The 23403-nt window shown below is 39.7% G+C and overlaps 1 protein-coding gene across 2 annotated transcripts in view; it reads right to left on the minus strand.

Annotated features, from left to right (window-relative positions):
- The window catches only part of RIC8B (RIC8 guanine nucleotide exchange factor B), a 53642-nt gene that overhangs the window by 22265 nt on the left and 7974 nt on the right, over positions 1–23403 (minus strand). Inside the window, exons 3-4 of one of the 2 annotated variants that reach the window (XM_075068679.1) lie at positions 9229–9837; positions 3724–3818 (exon numbers count right to left, since the gene is read on the minus strand). In XM_075068679.1, the coding sequence (XP_074924780.1) occupies positions 3724–3818; positions 9229–9837 (704 nt within the window). The remainder of the gene's footprint in view (positions 1–3723; positions 3819–9228; positions 9838–23403) is intronic. The other variant, XM_075068681.1, reaches the window with a different exon arrangement.

Below are 23403 nucleotides of genomic sequence, written 5' to 3' on the forward strand. Positions count from 1 at the left end.
GTCGTGTGAACGGATACAGCGTTAAATCGGTATATCGGCCATTAAACCGATTTAAAGTCGCAGTGTAGACCTGGCCTCAAGCTCAAGGAGCTTGCTCTAAAGTGCTAAAGATAGTAGTGCAGATGTTCTTGCCGAGGCTCTGAAGCCTAGGGAAGAAGGAGAGTTTCAGAGCCTGAGCAAGAACGTCTACATGGTTATTTTTAGCGCTGTAGCGCAAGCCCGAGTCTGTAGGACACAGAGTCTCAGCCCAGGCAAGGATGTTTTTTTGCTGTGTAATTGTACCCTTATAGCCTTGCTAATCACAAATATAGTGAATCACAAAAAGTAGTAAATAATCTTGGCCTCAAAGCCCTCAAAGCTTTCAGAAGTCTCTCTACTGAAGTTAAAAATAAACACACAAATCTAGCTCGGTATTATTGTTGCCCCCCCATCCCTGTAGTATCTTACTACTTGATATCGTGGTTCTAGTGAAAAGTCTATTGTGTAAGACTTTCAAATAACACGATAATAATGTTGTGAATTTGTATTAGAAATTGTATTTGTTTCAAAAACAGTAGATGTGATGACCTCCCCCCCCACAATATTAGTTCCCTCTCTAAAAAAGGCAATCAACAAATTTTGATAGTCTTCGTATTATTTTGCTTTTCTTTAAAGCATCTCTCTCTTTTAAGCAATCTAAAAGTATCCAGTTTCTAGCCACTCCTACAGCAAGAAATAAAACAGAACTCAATTCAACAAATAATTGGTGGCTTCAGCCTTTTCATGGAAAGTCCCCTTTTTACTGGTTTCTTATTAAACAACTGAGTTCCCAAACACCTACCAAATTAATTTTCTGGATCACTGTGCCTGAGCTATTCTTTTCAATAAATGAAGCCCAGCTTTCTGATCTTTGTCACTTCACTGACAGTTTTATTTGTGGTAGAGGAGTGTATGAAATTCTCCAGCTACCAGGAAGTCAGTGACTATGCACAGATCTGCACAATAGCGTTTGCATTCCTACTCCAGGGGGTAGAAATACTGCGTATATTACTCTCCCCTTTCTAGCTTCCTAGAGATCATTAATCACTGGGACATGACGTCCACCCACTCAGACTCCCAGCCCCCTCCTGATATGCAAATTGAAAAGCGAAGGACTATTTAGCATGGCTGAATGCCTTGATTAAAACCTTGTTAGTGAGCAAAAATGACATTCGCTCTAATATGTGATGCTTTAAGCTTCTCATATTCAAGTGTTAAGCAACACTACTACAGAACTGCATTAACAGTAACAACAATATAGGTCCTACATTAGTTAAGGTATCTTCTATAGAAAAACTGGCACTTACTGGTAAAAAATCAAAAAATCAAATTGTAGTTAGTGCTTACGATGCGGGAGGAAACCAAACCGTATTTCAGGGCATGCATCCAACATCTGATGTTAGTATAAAATAAGTTTATTTTGAGCTCAAGGGCTGTCAGACTGTCCAAGTCCTGCATTTGGACACTAAAAACCAGCATTCAGAGGTGTAAGATTCAATCTTACATGCTGACAGTAGGTACTGATCTAAGCATCCAAATGTGAGATTTACACAACCTTTTAAAAATAACCACTGTTGAAAAGGGGGACTCTTGGCTGAAAGTGTTGTTTATACTCTGAAGAGTGACTATAAAAATATGTTTGTGTCTCAAAGATGCCATAAAAAATGTGCTCAGTTTTTAAGTAAAGAGATACTTTATGTAACTGCCAGCCCTTCAGACTCCATCTGAAATCTGGATTCTAAAAGTCAAGCTCTATTCTGTCTTGTTTGTGCCTCATCTCCAGCAATAAAGATTCTACAATTGGAGTCTATTGTAGTTCAGAGTTCTGTTGCTGAAACAAACCTGAAAATAATTCAGTTCATACTTTTTTTTTTATACCTAAACTGGCTCAGCAGTGCTATCAGAAGTTAAAGAGGAGTAAATACACACACACGGAAACTCTGATCTGGAAAGTAACGTGTGTTTACTTACAACTACACCCATACTAATGGAATATTCAAACCCCCAGGCTGATAAGGGAAATCCCCCTGGGCTAAAGCCACCCCATGCAAAAATTGCCTTATTACATATGAAGACGTTATATTAGACAAACATTTGAAATGCCACATTCATGCTTGCTTACGAAGTTTTAATTTTGTCCCCTTGTGTGTCCAGTCTGTGCACTGAATGAGATGGGGGCCCTATTGGGGGTGGGATGGGGTGGGGGAGAAGCATGTAATCATATAATTAAAGACTGCATCATAATGCATAAGTACAAGGGGACAGAATTGATATCCTGCAGGCAGTCTTAAGTGTGGTATTTCCAGACCTGCCCCTACCAATGCACTGGTCTAAATGCAAAGACCCATCTCTTTAATAATGCCTTCCTCCAGTAGTAGTAGCTCCCAGCGACCCACTAATTCCCTCCTCTACCACACACTTCAGGGGAGGATGAAAGCTAAAAACAAAAACAAGGGAGAGGGAGAATACTGCCTTTTAGGGCACACACAGCACTATATTTAATTACATGATACTTTGGCCCTTTTGCAGATATGCCTTAAATAGTCCCAGACTAACCTGCACCAACTGAGCGCAGCTGTGATGCAAAGTGTAGATTCCCAGCAAGTAATCCCACTATCCCTGTAGCATTTGATAACTTTCAGACAGATTTACTGACAGCATTAAGGGGGTGAAACCTATAGCATTCATCTGAGAACTGTTGGCTCAAAGCACCCTCTCCAGAAGATTTTGTAGCTAAAACTATGGCCTTTCCAAGTTGAAATAGACAACACTAGTGGGGGAAGTGGGGACAACTAGTGGGGACAACTTGGGGAAAGTGTTTGTATTTACTAGGCTCATGTGTGTCTTTGGATGTCTGTTACACTGAAGAAGACAAAAATAAAAAATAAATATCCCAAATAAAAAACTATAAATTCTAAATGCACAAGAGTGGGACCCTTATCAAAATAAATTTGATCTTTGTGTGTGCTTAACCTGCAGTCAAACAGTTCAAGAGAATTTGGTGAAAAAGAAAAAACAAACACTTTATAGAACAAATTCCTTACGAGATCAAAAGCAACATTCAAGGAAGCTGCAGATTCCCCAAATAGCACAGGAACATGACCTGATAACTAAAGCAGCTTAATGACATTTATACATAAATAATAGGTAGGACACTGGGAAGGCAATTTAGAATTTTAACTATTCCAAACCCAGTCATATGAAGGAGCACAGATCCAACAGCATGAATTTATTGCAACTGATTCACCTTTTGGCAAATTAGAAATTATACATGTAAATTACACTTGCACCGCTAGTGTGCCAGTACAGAAATGTTGGGCTAATGGTGACTTAAAACACCAACTGAACAGTTCCAGACTAGTGCATCGAAGTTGCAGAAATTATACACAATATTTTTAACTTATTTCTCTACTGATATTTGTCTGAGACAATTACAGTTAAAGATAACTTCAAGAAGTGCTGCAGCTAGAATTCCTGTAAATAATTTTACCCCCAAAATTTGCAAAAGTACATTTTTACATTTCAGTATATTCTCTCAACAGCCTTAATAAGGGTTATGCAGTTCAGGGATTACTTATCTATTTTTTGGACAGTGGACTATTTTTAGAGATTATTTTGATCTGCTAATATCTAAAGAGAAATATTTAGTGCTCTAACTCAAAAGTTATCCTTCAAAAATATATTGTTTCTGTTAATTCTACCAACCTGTGCAATTCTTCAGTTTTGTCTTCAGTAGGGCCCATGGTTAATAAGCAGTGGCGAAGGATGGCAGCCATATAGCGAAATTGGTGAGATTCATTCTATATAAATATAAATTATGAAGATATTTTTCATTTTGACGATTGCAAATGAGGGTTTCAGGTCACTAGAATAATAAAAATTAAAGACGAAAAACACCCATTAGATCATATAATCTATTTCCTACCAATAAAGGACTGCTCTTTCAGAATTCATTTGAATGCTTGGTGCAGTCTAGTTTTAAGTTACTTTAGATCCATTATTTCCTTTGGGAGATTATTTGGGCTAGATTCACAAACTTTATGCACCTTTTCAAAAAAAAAAAAAAAAAACACACTGGGATTCATGAAGCCTGAGATAAGCACCTAGACTCCCTATACAATGAATGGGGACAGATAGATGCCTCAGAATGGGATTCACAAAAGCCACTACACGGAGAGGCTTTCCACTTAAGTTAGCCAATGGGAGATACCAAGACAAGGGATTTCTCCTAAGCCCCTGCCACTCTTAAGAGGTTTGGCTCTAAGTCCAGACTGCAGGGAGGTTCCTCCCTTTGCAGGGCTGGCAGTTACAAAAGAGTCTCTCCCCTCTTAGCATAGGAATGTAGAATATGCCATTTTTGCAAGAAACTGTGGGGAGGAGGAGAATCTCCCTCAATGGTTAGGGTACTCACCTGGGATGTGGAAGACTGGTGACTCTACTCTCCCCTTCTCCTGAGGGGGAGATATTCTGAGGTGGGGTTCTCTAAGCCTCTGGTGTTGAAGCTGTTCTTTGTGGATAAATAATGAAAGCATCATTGGGCTGGAGAGAGAACAAGCACCAGAATGACTTTGTAGTATGGTGGTTTGAGAACTCACTTGGACAGTGGGAGATCCAGGATCCAATGACTAATTATTTATACACAGTGGAACAGTTTCAGCAGGAGAGAGATAGAGAGAGAGAGAGAGAGAGAGAATGAGAGACCCCCCTTCAGACTCTCTCATTGCCCAGTGGTTAGGGCACTCACCTGAGAAGTGGCAGATCTCTGTTCAAATCCCTTTTCCTCCTCAGGTGGAGGGGGAACTTGAGCCCGGGGTCTCCCAAGTTTGAAGGACGTCGTCCTCCACCTGTTTTGTCTAAACTCATCTAGAGGGGGCAATCTGAGAGGTGAGCTCTGAACACGCATAATGGATCAGGCCCCACAGGCAAGTTAGACAGAGGAATGCATGCAGGGCCCAAATTGTACTAAGGCTTAGATGACTGGATGCCCTGCGTGGGACTACACTCAGCATGCTCGGATGTAAAAACATAGGCATAGGGAACATTTATAGAAAAAATTTAGGAGCAGAGGAAGTTTAGGTGCTTACATGTTTTGGCAGCAGCAGAGTGGGGGTTTCGTAAATCCCCCTAGTGCTTGATCCTGTGATTTAGGTGCCTAAAGTGTTAGTTAGGCACGCAAGTCCTTTTGTGCATCTAGCCCTTCCAGTCCAATAGATTTCATAATTTAGGAAATTTATCTTGATAGTCAGACTAAGTTATCCTTTGCTCAATTTCAACTTCAATTTATTCCTCAACTATCTTCTCCCTTTCCCTGCCATTTACAACCACCAAATTTTGGTATGTGTTTTATTACCCTTAGCCAGCCTCACTCCGTGAAGTATCACTTCTCTGTAGGCTATCCAGAATGTCACTGCCATTTTTTACACTCCTGTATCTCACTGCAGGTTGGGGGATGGGAGGGGGGAGAATCTCATTCTGGGAGCACTAGATCTATTCCACCTGCAAGCCTGCACAGCTGGAAGGGGAGGCAAAGCCAAAATTCCCAGAAGAAGAGCCAGCCCTTGGTCCCAGAGACTTGTCCCTCGTAGTGATCGGGGACAGTGGCAGTAACATTCCTTCATGACTCCTGGACATCAGAGATGTCACTGACTCTGCTTTTGAAAGTTTTGGTCTACATACATTCCTCAGCCTAACTGGGACAAACAGCCAAACTCCTCCCACCCCTATTCCCCTTCCCTCGGTCTTTTTAAACATCTCAATCTGCTGTCCTCCATATTCCTCCTTACCCTCTTCCTTTCCCCTTCAGCCCTTTTCCTCTCCCTTATTTAACTTGTCTACTCTTTCCATCCCCACTCACCTTATTTCTTTTAAATGACCTTCCCCACTCATCCCTCCCCCAAAAGACCTAAACAGCAGCAAGAAAATACATAAATTAAAGTGTGTCAACAACCATTACAATCATTTAGTTGAATGTGTTGCCCCGTCCCTTTCTCTATGTCTATTTTCTTTTTGACTGTTAGTTCCTGTTGGCACTGACTGTCTCTTAAGTGTTTGTATATCACCTAACACAATGGGACCCAATTCTGATTGGCCCCTAGGGTGCTATTGTAATATAAATGTTGGAACACCACCACCAAGTTGATACTCAATATCAACTCTATTCTGGCATTGCTACTTTGCAATTATCTCCTCCCACTGAATACTGGTGTTTCAGATAAGGGTTTTTCCAGCTTGAATCTCATTTTGTGCTCATAGGAATAAACTCTTTAGATCCTTTTATATTTTTCCATCCTGCCTGATGTTTGCAACATCTCCTAATTCTGCATCTCCAGCACACTTAATTAGCGTATTGTTTACCTCTTCTTCCAGATCATTAAAAAGGATGTTAAACAACACTTTGCCTAACAAGGATCCTTTTGGGAATGTTAAAGTTTAGAACTAGAGAGAATAGTTTTTACTGAAGTGCTATTTGACTCTGGAAACCTTTAGCACATAAGTTACTATAAAAGCTTTATCTCGAAACACAAAATAAAATTTAAGCCTAGAAGAGATCCAACACTCGTGTGATATAAAATAGTGTGACCCAATGCAACAGTACTTCCCTTTCCTCATTATGCTCCCTCAGCACAAGCTGTTTCTTCAGTTCAGACTGGGTTGTTCGGAGTAAAGTTCTGAGATGAAACCTTCACTTTTTAAAAAGATATTCTCCCAAATCAATCAGTAGGAAATGCCATTGCTAAGACTGCTAGTTCTCACATGCACAAAACTACACCGTTTTTGAGGGTTCAGTGCAAGAAAGCATTGGGAAAGATGCAGTCTCAACCTGCTTGACAAGTCCACAGTATCTGTACTTAGACTCTTCCTTTCAGGTGCCAGAAAATGAGGACAAAATAACCAAGAGTTAGCAAGACAGCTAACTGCTGATCCTTCCCTATAGTTCAGCCGGATCATGGTTTCACTTGATATTACAACAGACTTCCGAAAGTCCTGTGGACTATTAATTGGGCTCATGCTGGAAAAATTCAAGCAATGAACAGTTTCTAAGAGCTTAGTTCAGTGGACTACATCAGAGCTAAAACTACTTTTCATGCGATAAGTTCCTAATTACAGACTGCCTAGCTAAAAAGATACAGGAGCAGATATTAGTGCACTGTGACTGCTAGGAGATACCATAATAAACTTCAATCTTTATGTTCTCAAGGAAGAAGACAGTGAAGGGCTACTCCGCTTTCAAAAAACACGGGAAGCCCAACTTGCTGCCCAACTCACTATTATTTTAGGCTACTTTGAAAACCAAGAAACATTGGACAGGGAAAAAGGCTTAAGGCTATAAATTGATCTTATCAGGTCAAACAATAGCTCCCGTGAATTCTGCTCTACATTTTAACAGATGGGCAAGACCCAGGAGTACGTGGTCTATCTTGAAAATATATTGAAAGATCTGGTGATCAAAATTATAATAGACACCCCCATCTTGTGATAGCTGCAGTTCCCTGCAAGTCAACCAATTCCAGTATGATCAGGTCTTAGATGACACCTCACATTAAGCCTGCATGTTTTAGATACTTTTAAGCAAGGAGCCCAGGGCCATGAGAAGTAGTTGCTTTATGCGCAGTAAGCAAAGGATGAATTTGCCACATTTCCCTTTGCAGTTCCTTGGTCAGGAGACAGAACCTTCATCTAATGCTACTGGAACCCCTTAGATGGAAAAGTAGAATTTCATCAGCATCAAGACTTAGGTTTCAGAAGAAGGAGTGGCTATCCATGAAGTAAAAACATAGCATGACTTGAATCTACAGTTTAAAACTTTTGATTTTATGACCAGGTAATTCTGTCTGAGGGAAATAAAGTCAATTCTTTTCACCCAACTTTTTCCCCCCACACACTCAGGTCATATTTTCCACCCCCGAGCACACACATTTAATGCTACTGTTTGTCTAGGCAAAGGTAAGGCATCTTCTCCCGTCAAGATAGAGACCTTCTTTTTAAGTACTGAGGTTGTAAGTCAAAAGCAAGATAGAAGTCCCTCACTTTCTTTTAGCTTACCCAGCAATATGAAAACTACATTATCTACTGTGACATTATTCCTAAGCTTTTCTATTTTGGGACTTAAAAATTTCCCAAAATTATGAGGCCCTGAAGAAAAATGTAACTGAATTGTTCATTTCAAAACTCTTTTCAAGCCCCACATTCCCAGGTGAGTAATTCATATCCAAGCTCTCATGTTCTTAGACTAACATACAGACAGGTTAATGATCCTAACACACTGACCTTACATAAAAATCTCTGCTTGATAAATAAGACATTTGTTTAGAGGTTAACTATACTGGCAAAATTACTATAGTGTAAATACCTTCTCTTTAGACTTAGCAGTTGTACTCATATTTATAGTGCTTGATTCCAAAGAACTTACAATATAATTTTAGGCTGTGACATGAGTGGGTCAACAACAAAAAAGAGGGGAGGACAAGGAAGGTTGATGTGTCATATTCCAGGTGCCGTAGGCGCTCTCTCGGCAACTGGTTTGATATTCATAAAAAGAAAAGGTAAATCCTATTTAAAAATTACACCAACAAGGCGCATGTATTGCTTCTCATCATTTAACATCCTTAGGAAAAAAGCACACCTCTTTCCCTCGAACAAACAGAATTACTTGTTCTTAAAAAAAGGTGCTCTGTTTGTAACTGTGCCCACAGAAACAAAAACAAACAATCAAGTCATTGTTCCACAGCCCTAACAATTGCTGGCTATATTCCAGAGAGATGGTCATCTGACAACACACATTTAAAGAAAAAAAATGTTATCCTAACCAACAATACATATTTTAATGTGCTTAACTAGTGCTTATTTCCCTTTGGAAACCTCAAGCTCTCCTCCAGCCTCATTCTCATTAGACATTCAACTGCATATTTGAGTTTATATTTAAAAACTTAAAAGAAAAGATTATATTATACCAACCATCCAACCCCCACTGTATAGCTACTTTCCTCTGAGGACCTCAAAGCTTCTTTCTAACATTAAGGATTTATCACCTTTTTGAGGCCTTAGTTCAGAAGGGCACTTAAGTATATGCTTAACTTTTAAGTACTGTCCTAAACAAGGGAATTATCTGCTCTGATGACTGAGCAACTGCTTCTCCAATGTACCGATGTGGTGGTTATGGTTCTTGCAGACAAAATAAGCCCAATCAAAGAATTTCAGCTCAGACCTTACCTCACTGTGGACATTCCAACTGTCGAGTGTCACATTAAAGAGAGCTTTGAGTGCCTCAATGGCACAATCTGTTTCTTGCAGTGATAAAGGAGATCCATCATGCTCTTCAGCAGCTTTGTACTTGTCTGTCCATCTAATGCTAAATGAACTTTCCAAGGCTTGTGTCAAAACCTGCAACCCTTGCAGCTCATGATGCAACTGCGACCTAATATCTGTGTGCAGAAGTGACAGGAGGAAGAGAAGGCGCAAATCAAAACATTTAATGTCATCAACAAACTGTTGGTCCTTGCATTTTTTCAGTAGATTGCAAAGCATAGCTGCAAGGTTCAGTTCCAAACTGAGCTTTTGTGCAATGGCACTATTAAAAACTATGTTACAGAGGCATTTTAAAGCTTCCACTATAACAGGGAAACTGGACACATCCTCCAAAGAGTCTTCTGTCATGTCCAGCTTTGCCAGCCTCATCAGGATCTGCATGTTTTCCTTTGTTGTCACAGGCACTAAAACCTTCTTATCTCTGGAGAGAATCCGAAGGGCTTCGAGACAGGCAACTTGACATGATGTTTTGGTGTCTTTTTCAAGGATGTTTAATATTCCTTCACACAGTTTCTGTGGACACATACAAAAACAACCCACAAAATTTTAATCTTACTACTGTCATCAATCAAATCATAAAACTTCAGCCACTTTCTTCAAGTAACTTGCTTTTGGTCTTAATTTTATGTAGATTATTATTAGCTTTTCAAAATATGAACTACACCTCTACTCTGATATAATGTGATCCTCGGGAGCCAAAAAATCTTACCACATTATAGGTGAAACCGCGTTAAATTGAACTTGCTTTGGCCTCAAGCATTTCCGTAATTAAAGAGTCAGCAAATCATTTTTATTAGTTCTAACACGGTGTATGTAGTAAATAAATCTGTTCTATAATGGTTAAACTGTATCTCCTTTCTTTAATTACAACACTTATAAGTTTACTTAAAAGATACAGTATTAACAACACAGGTACTAAACACTGCTAAATGCAACCATGTGGGCTAGGTTTGGTCTGCATGTAACGATTAGAAAAATGAAAAATTCACATAAAATATCAGACAATGCTTTTAATTACACATCCTTACAAACTGTTGTAAAAAAGGATTTTGGTATTTTAGCAAATAGGAGCATGGACCACTCTGTCACTTAGCCAACTACTATATTTTATATGTATATTGTTAAGTAATATGAACTGTTAACTATTAAATAGTTTGAAAATTTTTTGGAGATGGGAGTTTTTACTTATAGAAAAGGTTAAAATGAAGCTAAAAAAAGGTAAAGTAATCAAGTTTTAGAGACATTGATAAAATGGTAAATACCTTTTTTAGGGTACAAGATGCTCTCTTATTTAAGATGTACCCCTTAACATTTTTTTAATTTAAGACAAAAACTTGTTATAATTTGTTGCTTCATGCTACTGCAAGCCGCCTTCTTTGCTAGGTCAATTATGGATTTTAACTGCAGTATTTGCAGTCTATCCACATCCTGGCCTTCTAGTCACTTAAAACCAATCTCTAACCCTACAACTGCATCAGCAGCTTTAGGCCATGGCTCCGAGGGTTCTTCGTCACTATCCTCAGGGTTAGACACATTTTCTGAGGCACTAAGTGGTTGAGGGGCAACATTATGAATTATATCTACATCTGTAAGTCATTCATAGGTTGGACACATAGCATCCACCTCCATCCACTCTTGAACATCAGCTATCCCACTTTGAGCCATAAGTTCTCTGTAGACTCCTGCTGCCTCCATGACCACTTCTTCTGTAAAACCTTCGAAGTTGTTCTCATCTTCATCTTCTTCCTCCTCATCTTGGTTGTAATTGCTTTCAGTGACAAAAGCGATTTTGAGACCACGATGCCAACATTTCTCTTTCATTGACGGAGTGATTCCTAGCCAGGCTGTCTCGCCTAAGTTAAATACATCCAGCAAATTCAATTGCTTGATTACATCTGTTATGCTACTGTTGTTGTCCTCAATTTTCTTTACTAAGGCTTTACGATAGTTCATTTTAAATGTGGCTATAATGCCTTGACTGAGGGGCTGTATTTTCGATGTCGTGTTCTTAGTAAGGTAGCTCACCTTTATCTTCCCGTTTTTGCTGGTTAAGATCTCAACTGGGCGGGGGGGGGGGGGGGGGGGCAGGACAGTTGTCAAGTAGGAGAAATACCTTTGGCTTCAGGTTTTGTCTGCATAGGTGGCTCCGGATAGCTGATACAAAATGTTTCTTAAATCATTTCTCAAAAATATCCCATGTCATCCAGGCATTTTTTGAATGGCAATAAATGAATGAAAGCAAATCCATATTCTAATGGTGGAAAGCCCTAGGTGATCTGGATTTGCCTATACACAGAGGTTTAAGTTTATTTGAACCACTTTTATTCACGCAGAAAAGTATTGTCACTCTCTCTCTTTTATCACCTTAAAACCTTAAGCCTTTTGGTCTTCAGTTCTAGAAGCAAGTGTTCTATCCAGAAGCATACGGCAACATAAGCCGGTTTCATCAGCATTACAGATGGTATGCTAACAGACAAAATAGGGCATATTAAAACTAGCAAGACGAGACAGAGTGAAATGTAGACTTTTAGTAACTCAAGGTAACAAATATGCAGTCATAGCTAGGAGAGTTTCAATAATACCTGCAAAACATAGTGACAGGCCATCCTGATCAAGAGACTTAAAGATTTCCCAGTGATCAAAAGATAAGTATAGCATTCTATGTTACAGGCAGTTAATTTGCATTGCTGTTTAGAAAAATACAAGTGGTTTAAGAATCAGGAGGTCAGAAAAACAACATCTCAGTTACAGAAAGATTTAAACACACTATTCTGATTATTTTCTACAAACTCAGACAAAATCAACCAAGAGAGAGGAAAGACAGAATAGAAGAGACTGCATGATGGAACAGGGCTCCATAAATTTTTTTATTGCCACAAATTCAGGATGACAACCTTACTCATGGGTGGCAGAGTCACGAGTCTAGCTATGAAAGTCTTCTCACATAAGTGGCAATAAAAAACTTTACTGGTGCAGTATGAATCAGTTTATGACCAGAAATATATGCCGTGTGTACACACTTCTCAGTTTCTTGTGAATACTAATATATTGAAACAGTTTCCCACTTTAAGGAAATGTCACAGAAATTGGATTTTTCAGCACTAAAATAAATGTTCATCACCAGGACCGAAAGATAGAGATGAAAATTCCACTGGATGCGCTAGAGGGAGTTTCGTTACAGTAATGATTAAGAGAATGAAGTGTCATGCTGAAACAACGTATTCAACTAAATTAGGCAGGTCAAACTATGGTACAATGCTGTGTGATACACCAAGTTGTTAAACAAGAAAGCATATGATATTATAATCAAAACGTGAGACAAGTTAGTTACTGATTGTCACACATAGCTACTTAGTATACTTGGAATGTTTTGGTGTAAAGACCTACCAGTTTGCTGCATTCTTTGCCTCTAAAAGAATATCTGGAAATTATTTCTGATCAGCACAGATGGCGTTATATTTACGTCATGTACACCAAAATAGACAGTCACTAAAACACAGAATTTCAGTCTCTCTGAAATACTTAGTATTGATAAACCATGTCTATGAAATATCCAGAAATCAGCAAGACATACAAAAAAGGAAGCTTAAGAGTGGGATTTTCAAAAGCACTCAACATGGCCTAACTGCTTCCACTGAAGTTAGTGATAAAACTCTCTGACTTCAGTGGGAAAAGTTGGCCAATGCTGAAGACTTTGAAGATCTCATCCTTCAAGTTTTTAACAAAAACAAAAATGATCATAGTTCGGAAGTAATGGTCAAATCAACCTCTACAGCTCAACTGACTTTTCACGAATATTTTAATGTAATTAAGAAAAAAGTTTTCTGTATAATTATCTTTGCTTATAAATTGGAAGGAGCAGTTACTGAATCTGCTAGATTTTGATACATAATCCAGACAAGCCAAGAGCGGGCAGCACTGCAGACTACAAACAAATACTTGCTAATAGTAAGAATAGAATAAATTGACCCTTTTTCTGCTAGAGTGATTCAGTCAAGAAAGCTCTGTCTCCACTGACACAGTACTGTAATCCACAGTGGCAGAAAGACTGCTTATTGATCCAAACTGCCACTGTGAAATATTGTTGTAGGAGAGGTGGTCTCTGAGATAACCAAGTGTGGGCAATTTTTTTTCTTTTTGTTCTTTAATAGTGGTAGATGGAATCCCATGGATGAGAATAAATGGGCTGTAAAAAGAGGCGAACAGCCATTTTAGCAACTAGGCAGCTGACAGAGCAACTGTCTGGGTGTTAACAGGACATACTGAGGCACTGCTGAAAGATGGCAGAGTTAAGGTTGCATGGGCAACCTAAACTGTGCATTTCCTGGCTTTCAGAAATTTGAGCTTTGCTCAACTCAATGTTCTGCAAGGAGAGACTACCAACAACCTTATCTCTGCATTAACAGTTTGCCATTGAATTTCCTAGTTTTTCAAATAGGAAAAAATATATGTAAGTAGTCATTTAGGCAGTTGTACATATTATGTCGCACAATCTGAATACCAAGTCCGCTAGCCCACTCCCCACACATCAGCTAGGCTCCACTAGCCCTGCTTTAGCACATCTCCCAGCATGTTGCTGATCCATTCAATGCGTTCCCTCTCCAACTTGCCCCTCACTATTGGCATTTTCTGATCTAAGCAAACTCAGTTTGATTTGTTGTAGCTAGTTTACAGTCATGCTGAGAACAAAAAAATGTAATGAGCCACATGGGGAATCGGGCTTTTTTGTTGTTCCCCTTAGTGAATCACTCTTTCCATTTGGATAATATCTGGATAATATCAGGAACTTGAAAAATATACTTTAAATTACTGCAAAACAGAAACCAGTAGCTGAACCACGACTAGCTTACTGAGTAGAACAGTGTGACTATGGATGGTTCACAGTTATAGGAACTAACTGGAATTTAAGGGTGAATAGTAAGAGTTTTGCTAAAAATAAGTATCTACTTCCAAAGTTTGCTAGGTTCTCTTATATTTGATGTACTTGCATTTTTGAGTTATGTCAAAGCACCCTTTTCAAATAAACACATCTATATATTATTTCTCTTTAATGCAAGATTAAAGAAAATAATTTGCCTCTACAACTAACTCACTCTGAACTGCATGCTGATCCTATTTTCCTGTACCAGAGCAGACACTGTCAAAATGCAGGAAAATCCAGCAAAAAGTAGCAATTGAATGTTACCCTAAAGTAGTGTTTTTTAAACCATCTTCACTTACCTTGCCTCTGATAAGCAATGCAGTTGGGACTGATCCTGCATTCTTTTGCACACCCTAAATTCCACCAATTTTAATGGAAGTTCAGAGTGCCCAAGGAATGCAGTTCAAGGTCGTGGTAGGTTGCGTGAAAAACTCCGAAACTCAAACCTAGCCATATGCCTTTGTTGAATTTTTAATCTAGATTATCAGTAACCTCAAGGGTCAGGTCTTCTGCTTTAAAGCTAAATCGATATTGGCTCAATTTTAAAGCTTTATGATTTTAATGCAGCATTGTGGAGGCAGAGGATTTGACTTGGGAGAGTGATGGAACATCCACCTCCTTTAAAAAAATATTCTTAACAATTCTACACAGTTATATGGCTTTGTTTTCTTAGAAAATATCCATTTTAAAAAGGCCTCAAATAGCTAAACCATGGTCCACATTGTTTTTTGGAAAGGGGAGGGGGGAAAGCAGAGATGGGGGGGGGGGGAATCAGTCACAGCACAGGTTTGCTATGAAGTTTCATGTGCTTTATAGTATGAGAGCACTGGCAGCACCCGCATCTTTGAACTCACAGATTATGTGCCAGAGCACATGATGTTCCCAGTCACTTGAATAAATGGTAACTGGCATAAAGTCATTCTGCCTTCTCCTGGACTGGCTTAAGTCTCTGTAGTTCATTGTGTCTTCTAACCAAGGTTTTTCATAGTTTTAAATTCTCAGTTGATTTTAATTAAGCTCTCAGTAGGGGGTTCATGAGATGGGCAAGTTTTTAATTTATTTAATACAATCTACTTTAGCAGCTGCTCAGAAGGCAGAATGTTAATGAAGTCAATAGGAGCTCCCACACACAAAACAGATGCAGAACTAGGGCCCATAAAAAGTTATTTTAAAGGAGGTGTGGTGGGGGACAGGCTAGTGAATTAAAAATGAAGATGAACAGTGAAATAAGTACAGTAGCCCTCATTCCATATGTGTCCCCCAGTTTTGCACCATGCATAATGGATTAAAGAATTTGCCAAAGAAAGAAGTTAAGCATTTCTGGCAATCAACTAGTAGACAGATAGGGATTTCAACACCAAACAAGGTTGTTTGGGATTGCTGGATAAGTGGAATAGCTGACTATTTCTGCTAAAATGATCAGCAGTTTATGGCATTAGGTTTTTGAGTGAAGCAACTATTGGGCTGAGTGAGAAAGTGAATAAAAGTATCAAGAGAAAAATAGTTACTCCCCTGCTTTTCATGTACTATTTCAAGCTCAGTGTATTCTCAAGATGTCAGTACTGCATGGGTTTCTTTTCAGTGCAAGTTATTTTCATAACACTGTCAAAAATGATACATGAAAGCTTAGATTCTGGAGCACAATTTTGTAACACTGGCTAGCGTTCACTGCAAAGTCTGTGGTTGCAGAATACAGAGGCCCCAGCTTCTTGGTGTTTTTAAAATGCTTAATAATAGTTTTATTTTATTTCTGTAAATCCACTTACATGGAGCATTATGTCTTAACTGTTGTGGCAGCAGCTAATTCAGTCAGCATAAGTTCTTCATGTATACCTATCTTTTTTTGTATTTTCTTGAATGTTTTCTCAATGGTGCCAGCTTCCACATATGTAAGTCAATCATAGCGTATATCTAGAGCAGTGGGTCTAAATCTTTCCAGACTACTGTACCCCTTTGCAGGAGTCTGATTTATCTCATGTATCCCAAGTTTCACCTCATTTAAAGACTACGTGCTTACAAAAATCAGACGAAAATACAAAAGTGTCATAGCCATTATTACTGAAAGATTGCTCACTTATTTACACCATACAATTATAAAATAAATCAACTGGAATATAAATATTGTACTTACATTTCAGTGTTTAGTACATACAGCAGTATAAACGAGTCATGGTCTGTATGAAATTATAGTTTGTACTGACTTTGCTAGAGCTTTTTAGGTAGCCTGTTGTAAAACTAGGCAAATTTATAGATGAGGTGATGTACCTCCTGGAAGACCTCTGCATACCCCTGGGGTTAACATACCCGTGGCTGAGAACCACTGCTATAGAGATACAGCATTCTAGATTTCTTGAGAGCTTCTGAGGAATAACTACATTCTGAATTAAACTAGAACTCCAACTGGTTCTGAAATGGAAGATGCTGAACAGAATATAGAACTGCTGAGTTGTTGGTGAAGTCAGTGGTTAGAGGAGATTGTGTTAACAGGTAGTTGGCAGGTGCTAGTGGCACATTTGCAGCCCCAAACCAAACTGACATGACAGTTCTTCCCCATCGGCTTGCAACAACCCACCCCTGCCCCCCAGACAGCAGAGAGGGCAAGACTCTTCAGTGACCGGGGGACCTGACAGGCCACGTGGGGCCGGCACACAAAGACGACAGAGGAAGGGGAGGTACTACTGTCTGGAGGCTGTGCAGGCAATAGTTCTAACAAAGTAGGGGGAGACAGGGAGCCTAGAGACGGGGAAGCAAGAAAGGAAAATCTAGAATTAAAATGCAGAGAGAGACAGGGTCATTTCTACCACGTAGTGAACGACAGCAAGGGTTAAGGAAGCACAGGGATTATGGTTTAAAGAGGTGTGTGTGTGGGGGGGTGTTCTGTTTTTACACATGTGATAATCATGAGGAAAAAATTAAATGCTACTAAACCATCACATACAAGAATCAGCTGATAAGGTGCAAAAAAAGTAAAGTAAAGGAAGAGTGAAATCCATGATTAGAGAAACAATGCTACCAAAGTTTAAACAAAAAGAACAGGAGTACTTGTGGCACTTCAGAGACTAATACATTTATTTCAGCATGAGCTTTCGTGAGCTACAGCTCATTTCTTCGGATGCAAAGAAGTGAGCTGTAGCTCATGAAAGCTCATGCTGAAATAAATGTGTTAGTCTCTAAGGTGCCACAAGTACTCCTGTTCTTTCTGCGCATACAGACTAACATGGCTTCTACTCTGAAAGTTTAAACAGCTGATCATAAAAGAATCAAGAGAAAAATAGAAGTTACTCCCCTGCTGAAGTTTTGAGACCTCAAGAAACTAACTTATTGGAGCTCTTTTTGCATTTAGCTGATGCTCCTTGATTATTTAAGCTCAATTTTTTTCCCTTTTAATATAAACAGTTTTCCTTAGCATCTTAGATTAAATTTACTTCCTCTGTTACAGCAGAAGTATTGTTAAGCTTATAAACTACTTCTGGCTATGAAAAGTCACTGATAAAGAAATATGACAACATATTAGGAAACCATAGCTCCAGCCACAAAAATGCATTCGTTTTCCAAACTTTAAAAAAATGTCACTTAAAAAACTTAGATTGCTAGCTCACGAGGAGGTTCCAGGACCACTACAAGTTAAGAATAACATTAGGTTATCAGGCTGGTTATTTGTTTTACTGAAATATTCAATAGAATGATTGTACAATTCCAGCCTAATTCAGTTCCCTGCCCCACACAAGAAAAACATGATTCAGTAAGAAACTGCAGGCCTAGGTTCTGCAGCCACTAGGAGAGTGTAAAGTCACCCTCTGGCTGGAGGGTCCTATAATACTTAGGCACAACAGGTAAGGCATGATCCCAGAAAAATCAAATTTTACTTTTAAGTGTGGTTATGCTAACAGCTTTTTTTTTTTAAATCGAGGTGTGGCATTATCTTGGGGCCTGATCATCCTTAAAATATCTGCTTAAAGAGCCCTACAGATATGCTTTATTTTTTTTATTTCCATTCACAACAGGCATGTGTAATTCTGCAATATCAGTGTACACTGCGTGAGATGAAGTCAAGTGCCTCTAGCTCCCAAGAAGTACTATAAGATAGCGATATACACCACAGTGAAGTAATTATTAGGTTTTAAAGAGATAATAAAACCAAATTATTGACTCAGATGAGTCCCACGTTTCTATGCCATTCTTGTTTGACAGTCTATATTTTATTGTTAAAAAAAAATCTTGTGCTTGAGATGATTTCAAGAAAGAAAAAGGCAAGAAAAACAGCTGAAAACTTAGCTTGATTTTTTTTTTCCATCATGTTTCTTTCTTTTTTTTTTTTTTTGGACAGATGGACCCCACTGTGGAAAAAATGGTAAATGTGTACATATAGTATTTCCAAATCTCTCATCTGATTTTTATCCACTTGTCATGCAATGCATCTTCAACAGCTTAGCCAATGAAAATGCAGTGCCTATCCTCCAGGTCACCTTTTAAACTCTGCATACAGAAGAAAGAAAATATATACAAATAAAGAGTCCAATCCTGCCATGCCTTCCTCAAGAGTAATCACTTAGCATAAGGACTACTCACAAGACTTTGAAGGACAAGTCCAAATATCACAAAACATTAATGCAAATTATGATTTTTTCAGTTTAAGTTAATGGCCACAACTGAAAGTAGTGAGTGCATGTTTTCCAGAAGCTTGATTTCCAAGGAAACTTTGCTTCTAGAAGCCCTAGTTCATACAGTCACCAATCATGTGCACACACATCTAGACTGGAGGGAGAGGGAGAAAGGATTCATGGAGACAGCAAAAATACTTCAAATACATACTAAAGAATTTGCATATTAAATCAGTGAGCCCAATCATGCCTCACTGTGGCCATGTTTACAACATTAAGGGCTTGTCTATATTTCCTGCTAAATTTATTGGTGATAAATGCAGCGGTGTTGATTTGGTGGGTTTGGTGAGACAAGCTAAGTCGATGGCAGAGCGTTCTCCCATAGAGGTGATCTCCACCTTCCCAAGAGGCAGAAGGTAAGTCAGTGGGAGAGCATCTCCTGTCAACATAGCACAGTGTAGACACTAGGGTGACCAGACAGCAAGTGTGAAAAATCGGGCTGGGGTGGGGGGGGTAATAGGATCCTATAAGAAAGAGACCCCAAAATCGGGACATCTAGTCACCCTAGTAGGCATCCTATAAGTTGACCTAAGTTATGTCGACTTCAGTTATGTAACTTAGGTCAACTTACAGCATTAGTGTAGCCCAGCCCTAAGTTTAAAGATTATGTTTCCCTCTAAAGCTTTCAAGACCTTGTCTGTTAAGAGGATTCAAAGATGGTTCTCTGACAGAAAATCTTAAATAACGGCCCTGAGTAAATACCATTTTGCTTAAAGCAGCGTAGTAGTAAGGAGAATGGGCTGCAAAAAAAAAAAAAAAAAAAAAAGCTGTAAAGCGATCGGACAACCCTGCAGCATATAGAATGATGCCAACAAAGCACATTAAAAACTTAAAGACATGATGCAGTTACACACACTTCTAAAGTTATGAGCTGAACAGTTGGATAATCAATTCAAACAACTGCAAGTATGTTTGTATTTTGGTGACAACACTGATGCTTATATTTGAATATGCAATCACTTAATACACTTAATCCCTTCCACAGGACTACAGGTTACAGTGTCAAACTCATGTAGTGCTACAAGTAACAAAGAATAGACAATTTAGGAGTTTTTAGATGAACAGCTGGAAACAAGTTTCACAGTTTATAGGAAGGGTGTTGAATAAGATGTCAAGAATGAAGGAAGACAAGACACCACCAGAAAATTACTGAGAGCGTGGAACAGAAGCCAAGTCAACAGGAAGGGAATCAGAGCACTAATATATAGAGGGACTTGTGCATTATTTAAAGTTCTTTATTTTTAGTCGGGTTTATATAGAGGCTTAGAATGTCAGTGTAGATAGTAATAACATATTTAAAACATTTTCAACAGAACTGTTTTTTATTCATAAATATATCAAGTCATCTTAGCCATTTTGTTTTTGTTAGATTTTTATTTATATAAAATTTAGAACTATGATTAAGATTGCAATATATATTAACTACTTTGATAGTTAGAAACTAACATCTTCAGGTACCATATCTAGTTTTAAGTGGAAGTATGTTGGATATTAAACCCACTGTACCCTCAAACATTCCCATATATCGATACTTCATACTTTTTTCTAGCTTGTGTGTGTTGGGTAAATTCACATATTGCCTTGGAACCCATTTCTGCACTTGACTCATGAAGATACATTGTTCCTGTATAAGTGGTCTAGCTCAGTGGTTCTCATACTGTGGGTTGGGACCTCATTTTAACGGGTTTGCCAGGGCTGGCATTAGACTTGCTGAGTCCTAGGGCTGAAGCCCAAGCCCCAGCCCCACTGCCCAGAGCCAAAGCCAGAGGACTTCAGTCCTGGGTGGTGGGCCTCAGGTTATAGGTCTCCTGACTGGGTCCTCCATGCTGGGCAGGGGGCCGCAGGCTTCAGTCCCCACCTCTTGGGGTCATGCAGTAATTTCTCTTGTCAGAAGGGGGTCACAATGCAATGAGTTTGAGAACCCCTGATCTAGAGAATCCTAATTTTCTTGAATGTTCCTGTTCTTCAAATAACTGCACATGGCAACTGGTTCTTTGAATAACTGCACCCACTTATGGTGTCCACATTCCCCAGAATAGCAGTTCGGAATGTTTTCTCTAGCAATGCCCAACAGGGGTCATGCATGTGCTCCCACCATCCCCTTTCACCCCATCCCCAGGGAATAAAGGGTACAGCAATCTCAACCTCCATTCAATTCCTTTGAACTGCTTTAGGTAATGAGTTGGAACAACAGTGTCCATCTATTATTCTTGTTACTGAGTATTTAGCCTGGAAGTTAACAGTTTGTTTATAGTTGGTAACTTTTTACTGTTTCAGTTAGCAGCAGATCGGNGAGAATGCAGCTTTCGGAAGAGCCTAAATTCCAGGTTTTAAATCAGGCCAATTCTGGGGAGTAAGGGCGGGGAAGAAGGAAATATTCCTCTCACTGATACCCACACAATAAGCATATGTCATGGCTGAGGAATTCCCAGTTATCCCAGATAACTGTACCATTTGCATGCCCTCCAAGAAGTGGACACAAAGGGAGAAGCAGCCTAAACTGAAGCTTTTTCCTCATTTGGGGGCGGGGGGAGAAAAGAGAATGACCCCACAAAAACATGAAAGCTATGTTGGGCTCTGACCATAGACAAAAGCTTCTTCCTTCCCGAGACAGCCTTCCAATTGTCCTATCAGAGTTGTGATACCAAACTCGGGGGCTAGGAAACAGCTGAGGCAAACTCAGGAAGATCCATTGAAACAGTCCTGCTATCAAGAACTGAATAGTTCTGACTCAACATCAGCTCCAGTACAACTGCAGAGAAGAGCTTTAATCAGCTGTTCTCAAGCTTCATTGCACTACAACTCCTGACAACAAAAATTACTATGTGACCGGGGTGGAAATGGGGAGGCGGCGACTGAAGCCTGAGCCCTGCCACCCTGAGCCCAAAGCCAGAGTCCTGCTGCCCCGGGCAGAAGGGGCCAAAGCCCGAGGGCTTCAGCCCCAGGAGAGGGGGCTGTAACATGAGCCCTGCTGCCTGGGGCACAAGCCGAAGCTTTGGCCCCACAGCCCAGTGGTGAAGCCCTCAGGCTTCGGCTTCAGTCTCTGACCCCAGGAAGTTTAATGCCAGCCCTGGCAACCTCACTGAAACAAGGTTGTGATCCACTTTGGGGTCGTGACCCACAGTTTGAGACCAGCTGAGCTTTTCAAAGAATGCATTATTACCTGTACCGAGTATGAGTGGAGTTTTCAAGAGGAACTGCTACTACCCACGGGAAAGGAGCGGGACTGGAATCCTCAGTACTACGCCACAGCAGGGAGTCAATGTAGATGTCTGCCTCCTCCACAAAAAGAGCTCAAGTGAATAAGAGCTCTAAAGGTAATCTAAACTTACTTCTCTGTCACCAATTGCATCAGCATCATCCTGTCTGGCACTGGAGTGCTCAAGACAATTCTCTGCAGTGCCGCCTCTGTTGGCACTGGCGGCTTCAGTCAAGTCCTGCCTCTGCACCAAAGGTTTCAGCTATTGAGGGATATTCAGCGAGGGAAGAGAGACATCTGTAACATCCTCAGTGAAGATGTCTTTTACAAATAACTTTGCAGTTTCAAGTAATTCTTTGTGTCTTTTCACCAAACCTCAAGGTCACTTCAGAATCTGAATCATCAATCTTGGAGATTTCCCTGGTTCAAGTACTTTCTCCACAAAAAGAAACAAGGGTACCAGTTATGAAAACTTCTTTGAAACAACACTTCAATAAAATTAAGGATGCAAGTCCCACTTTTATCTTTCAGTCTGTCATGGTTCCTGCATCAGAATTTTCTTCAGCCAATGACACCAAATCCTCTGCAGCCCCTGATAGGAGTCTTCCATTAAAAAGAAATATCAACGGATAGAAATAATGAGAAGTAGCTTCCTATTACATCTAAGGATGCTCATTCTCATTACGCTCCTTGGTTTCCCCTGAACTGGCAACACCTCTTTCACATATGGCCTCAATACTCAATTTCAGGAGCAAGTCCTCCCACAATATACGGGATCTATTTGTGACTCACAGTTTGCAGATTCTCAATTCTAATCATTTTCCTTGTCTAGTTCAAGATGCAAAGGAACAACGAATTTTAAGTGATGATGAAATACCTGCTCATCAGGACAATCATTCTGATCCTATACTTGATTCTTCTTTCTTACCTGATGAAATCATTGCACAGGCTACTCCACTTTCAGCTAATGATTTTAAAACTTTTCTTCAAGAATTACTGAAGCATATAGTTTCAGAGTAGCAGCCATGTTAGTCAGTATTCGCAAAAAGAACAGGTGCTCCGGGTACTTGAACTGCTCTATATCAATTGGGACGGCGGAGACTGTGGCGAAGGCAGAGAGGAAGCAGAGCACAGACCACAGGCCGATCCAGAAGGCGGTGAAGGCGCGCTCATCCGGGCTGAAGTAGGGGTTGTGGCAGGGCAGCGCACAGTTGGCCATCTGCTCCGTCTTTACCTGGTTGTAGAGCAGGTGGCACTCGCTGAACAGACACACCATGGGCACCCGGCACTGGCAGACT

The sequence above is a fragment of the Chelonoidis abingdonii genome, chromosome 1, assembly GCF_003597395.2.
Source record: "Chelonoidis abingdonii isolate Lonesome George chromosome 1, CheloAbing_2.0, whole genome shotgun sequence".
In the NCBI taxonomy this organism is placed as follows: domain Eukaryota; kingdom Metazoa; phylum Chordata; order Testudines; family Testudinidae; genus Chelonoidis; species Chelonoidis abingdonii.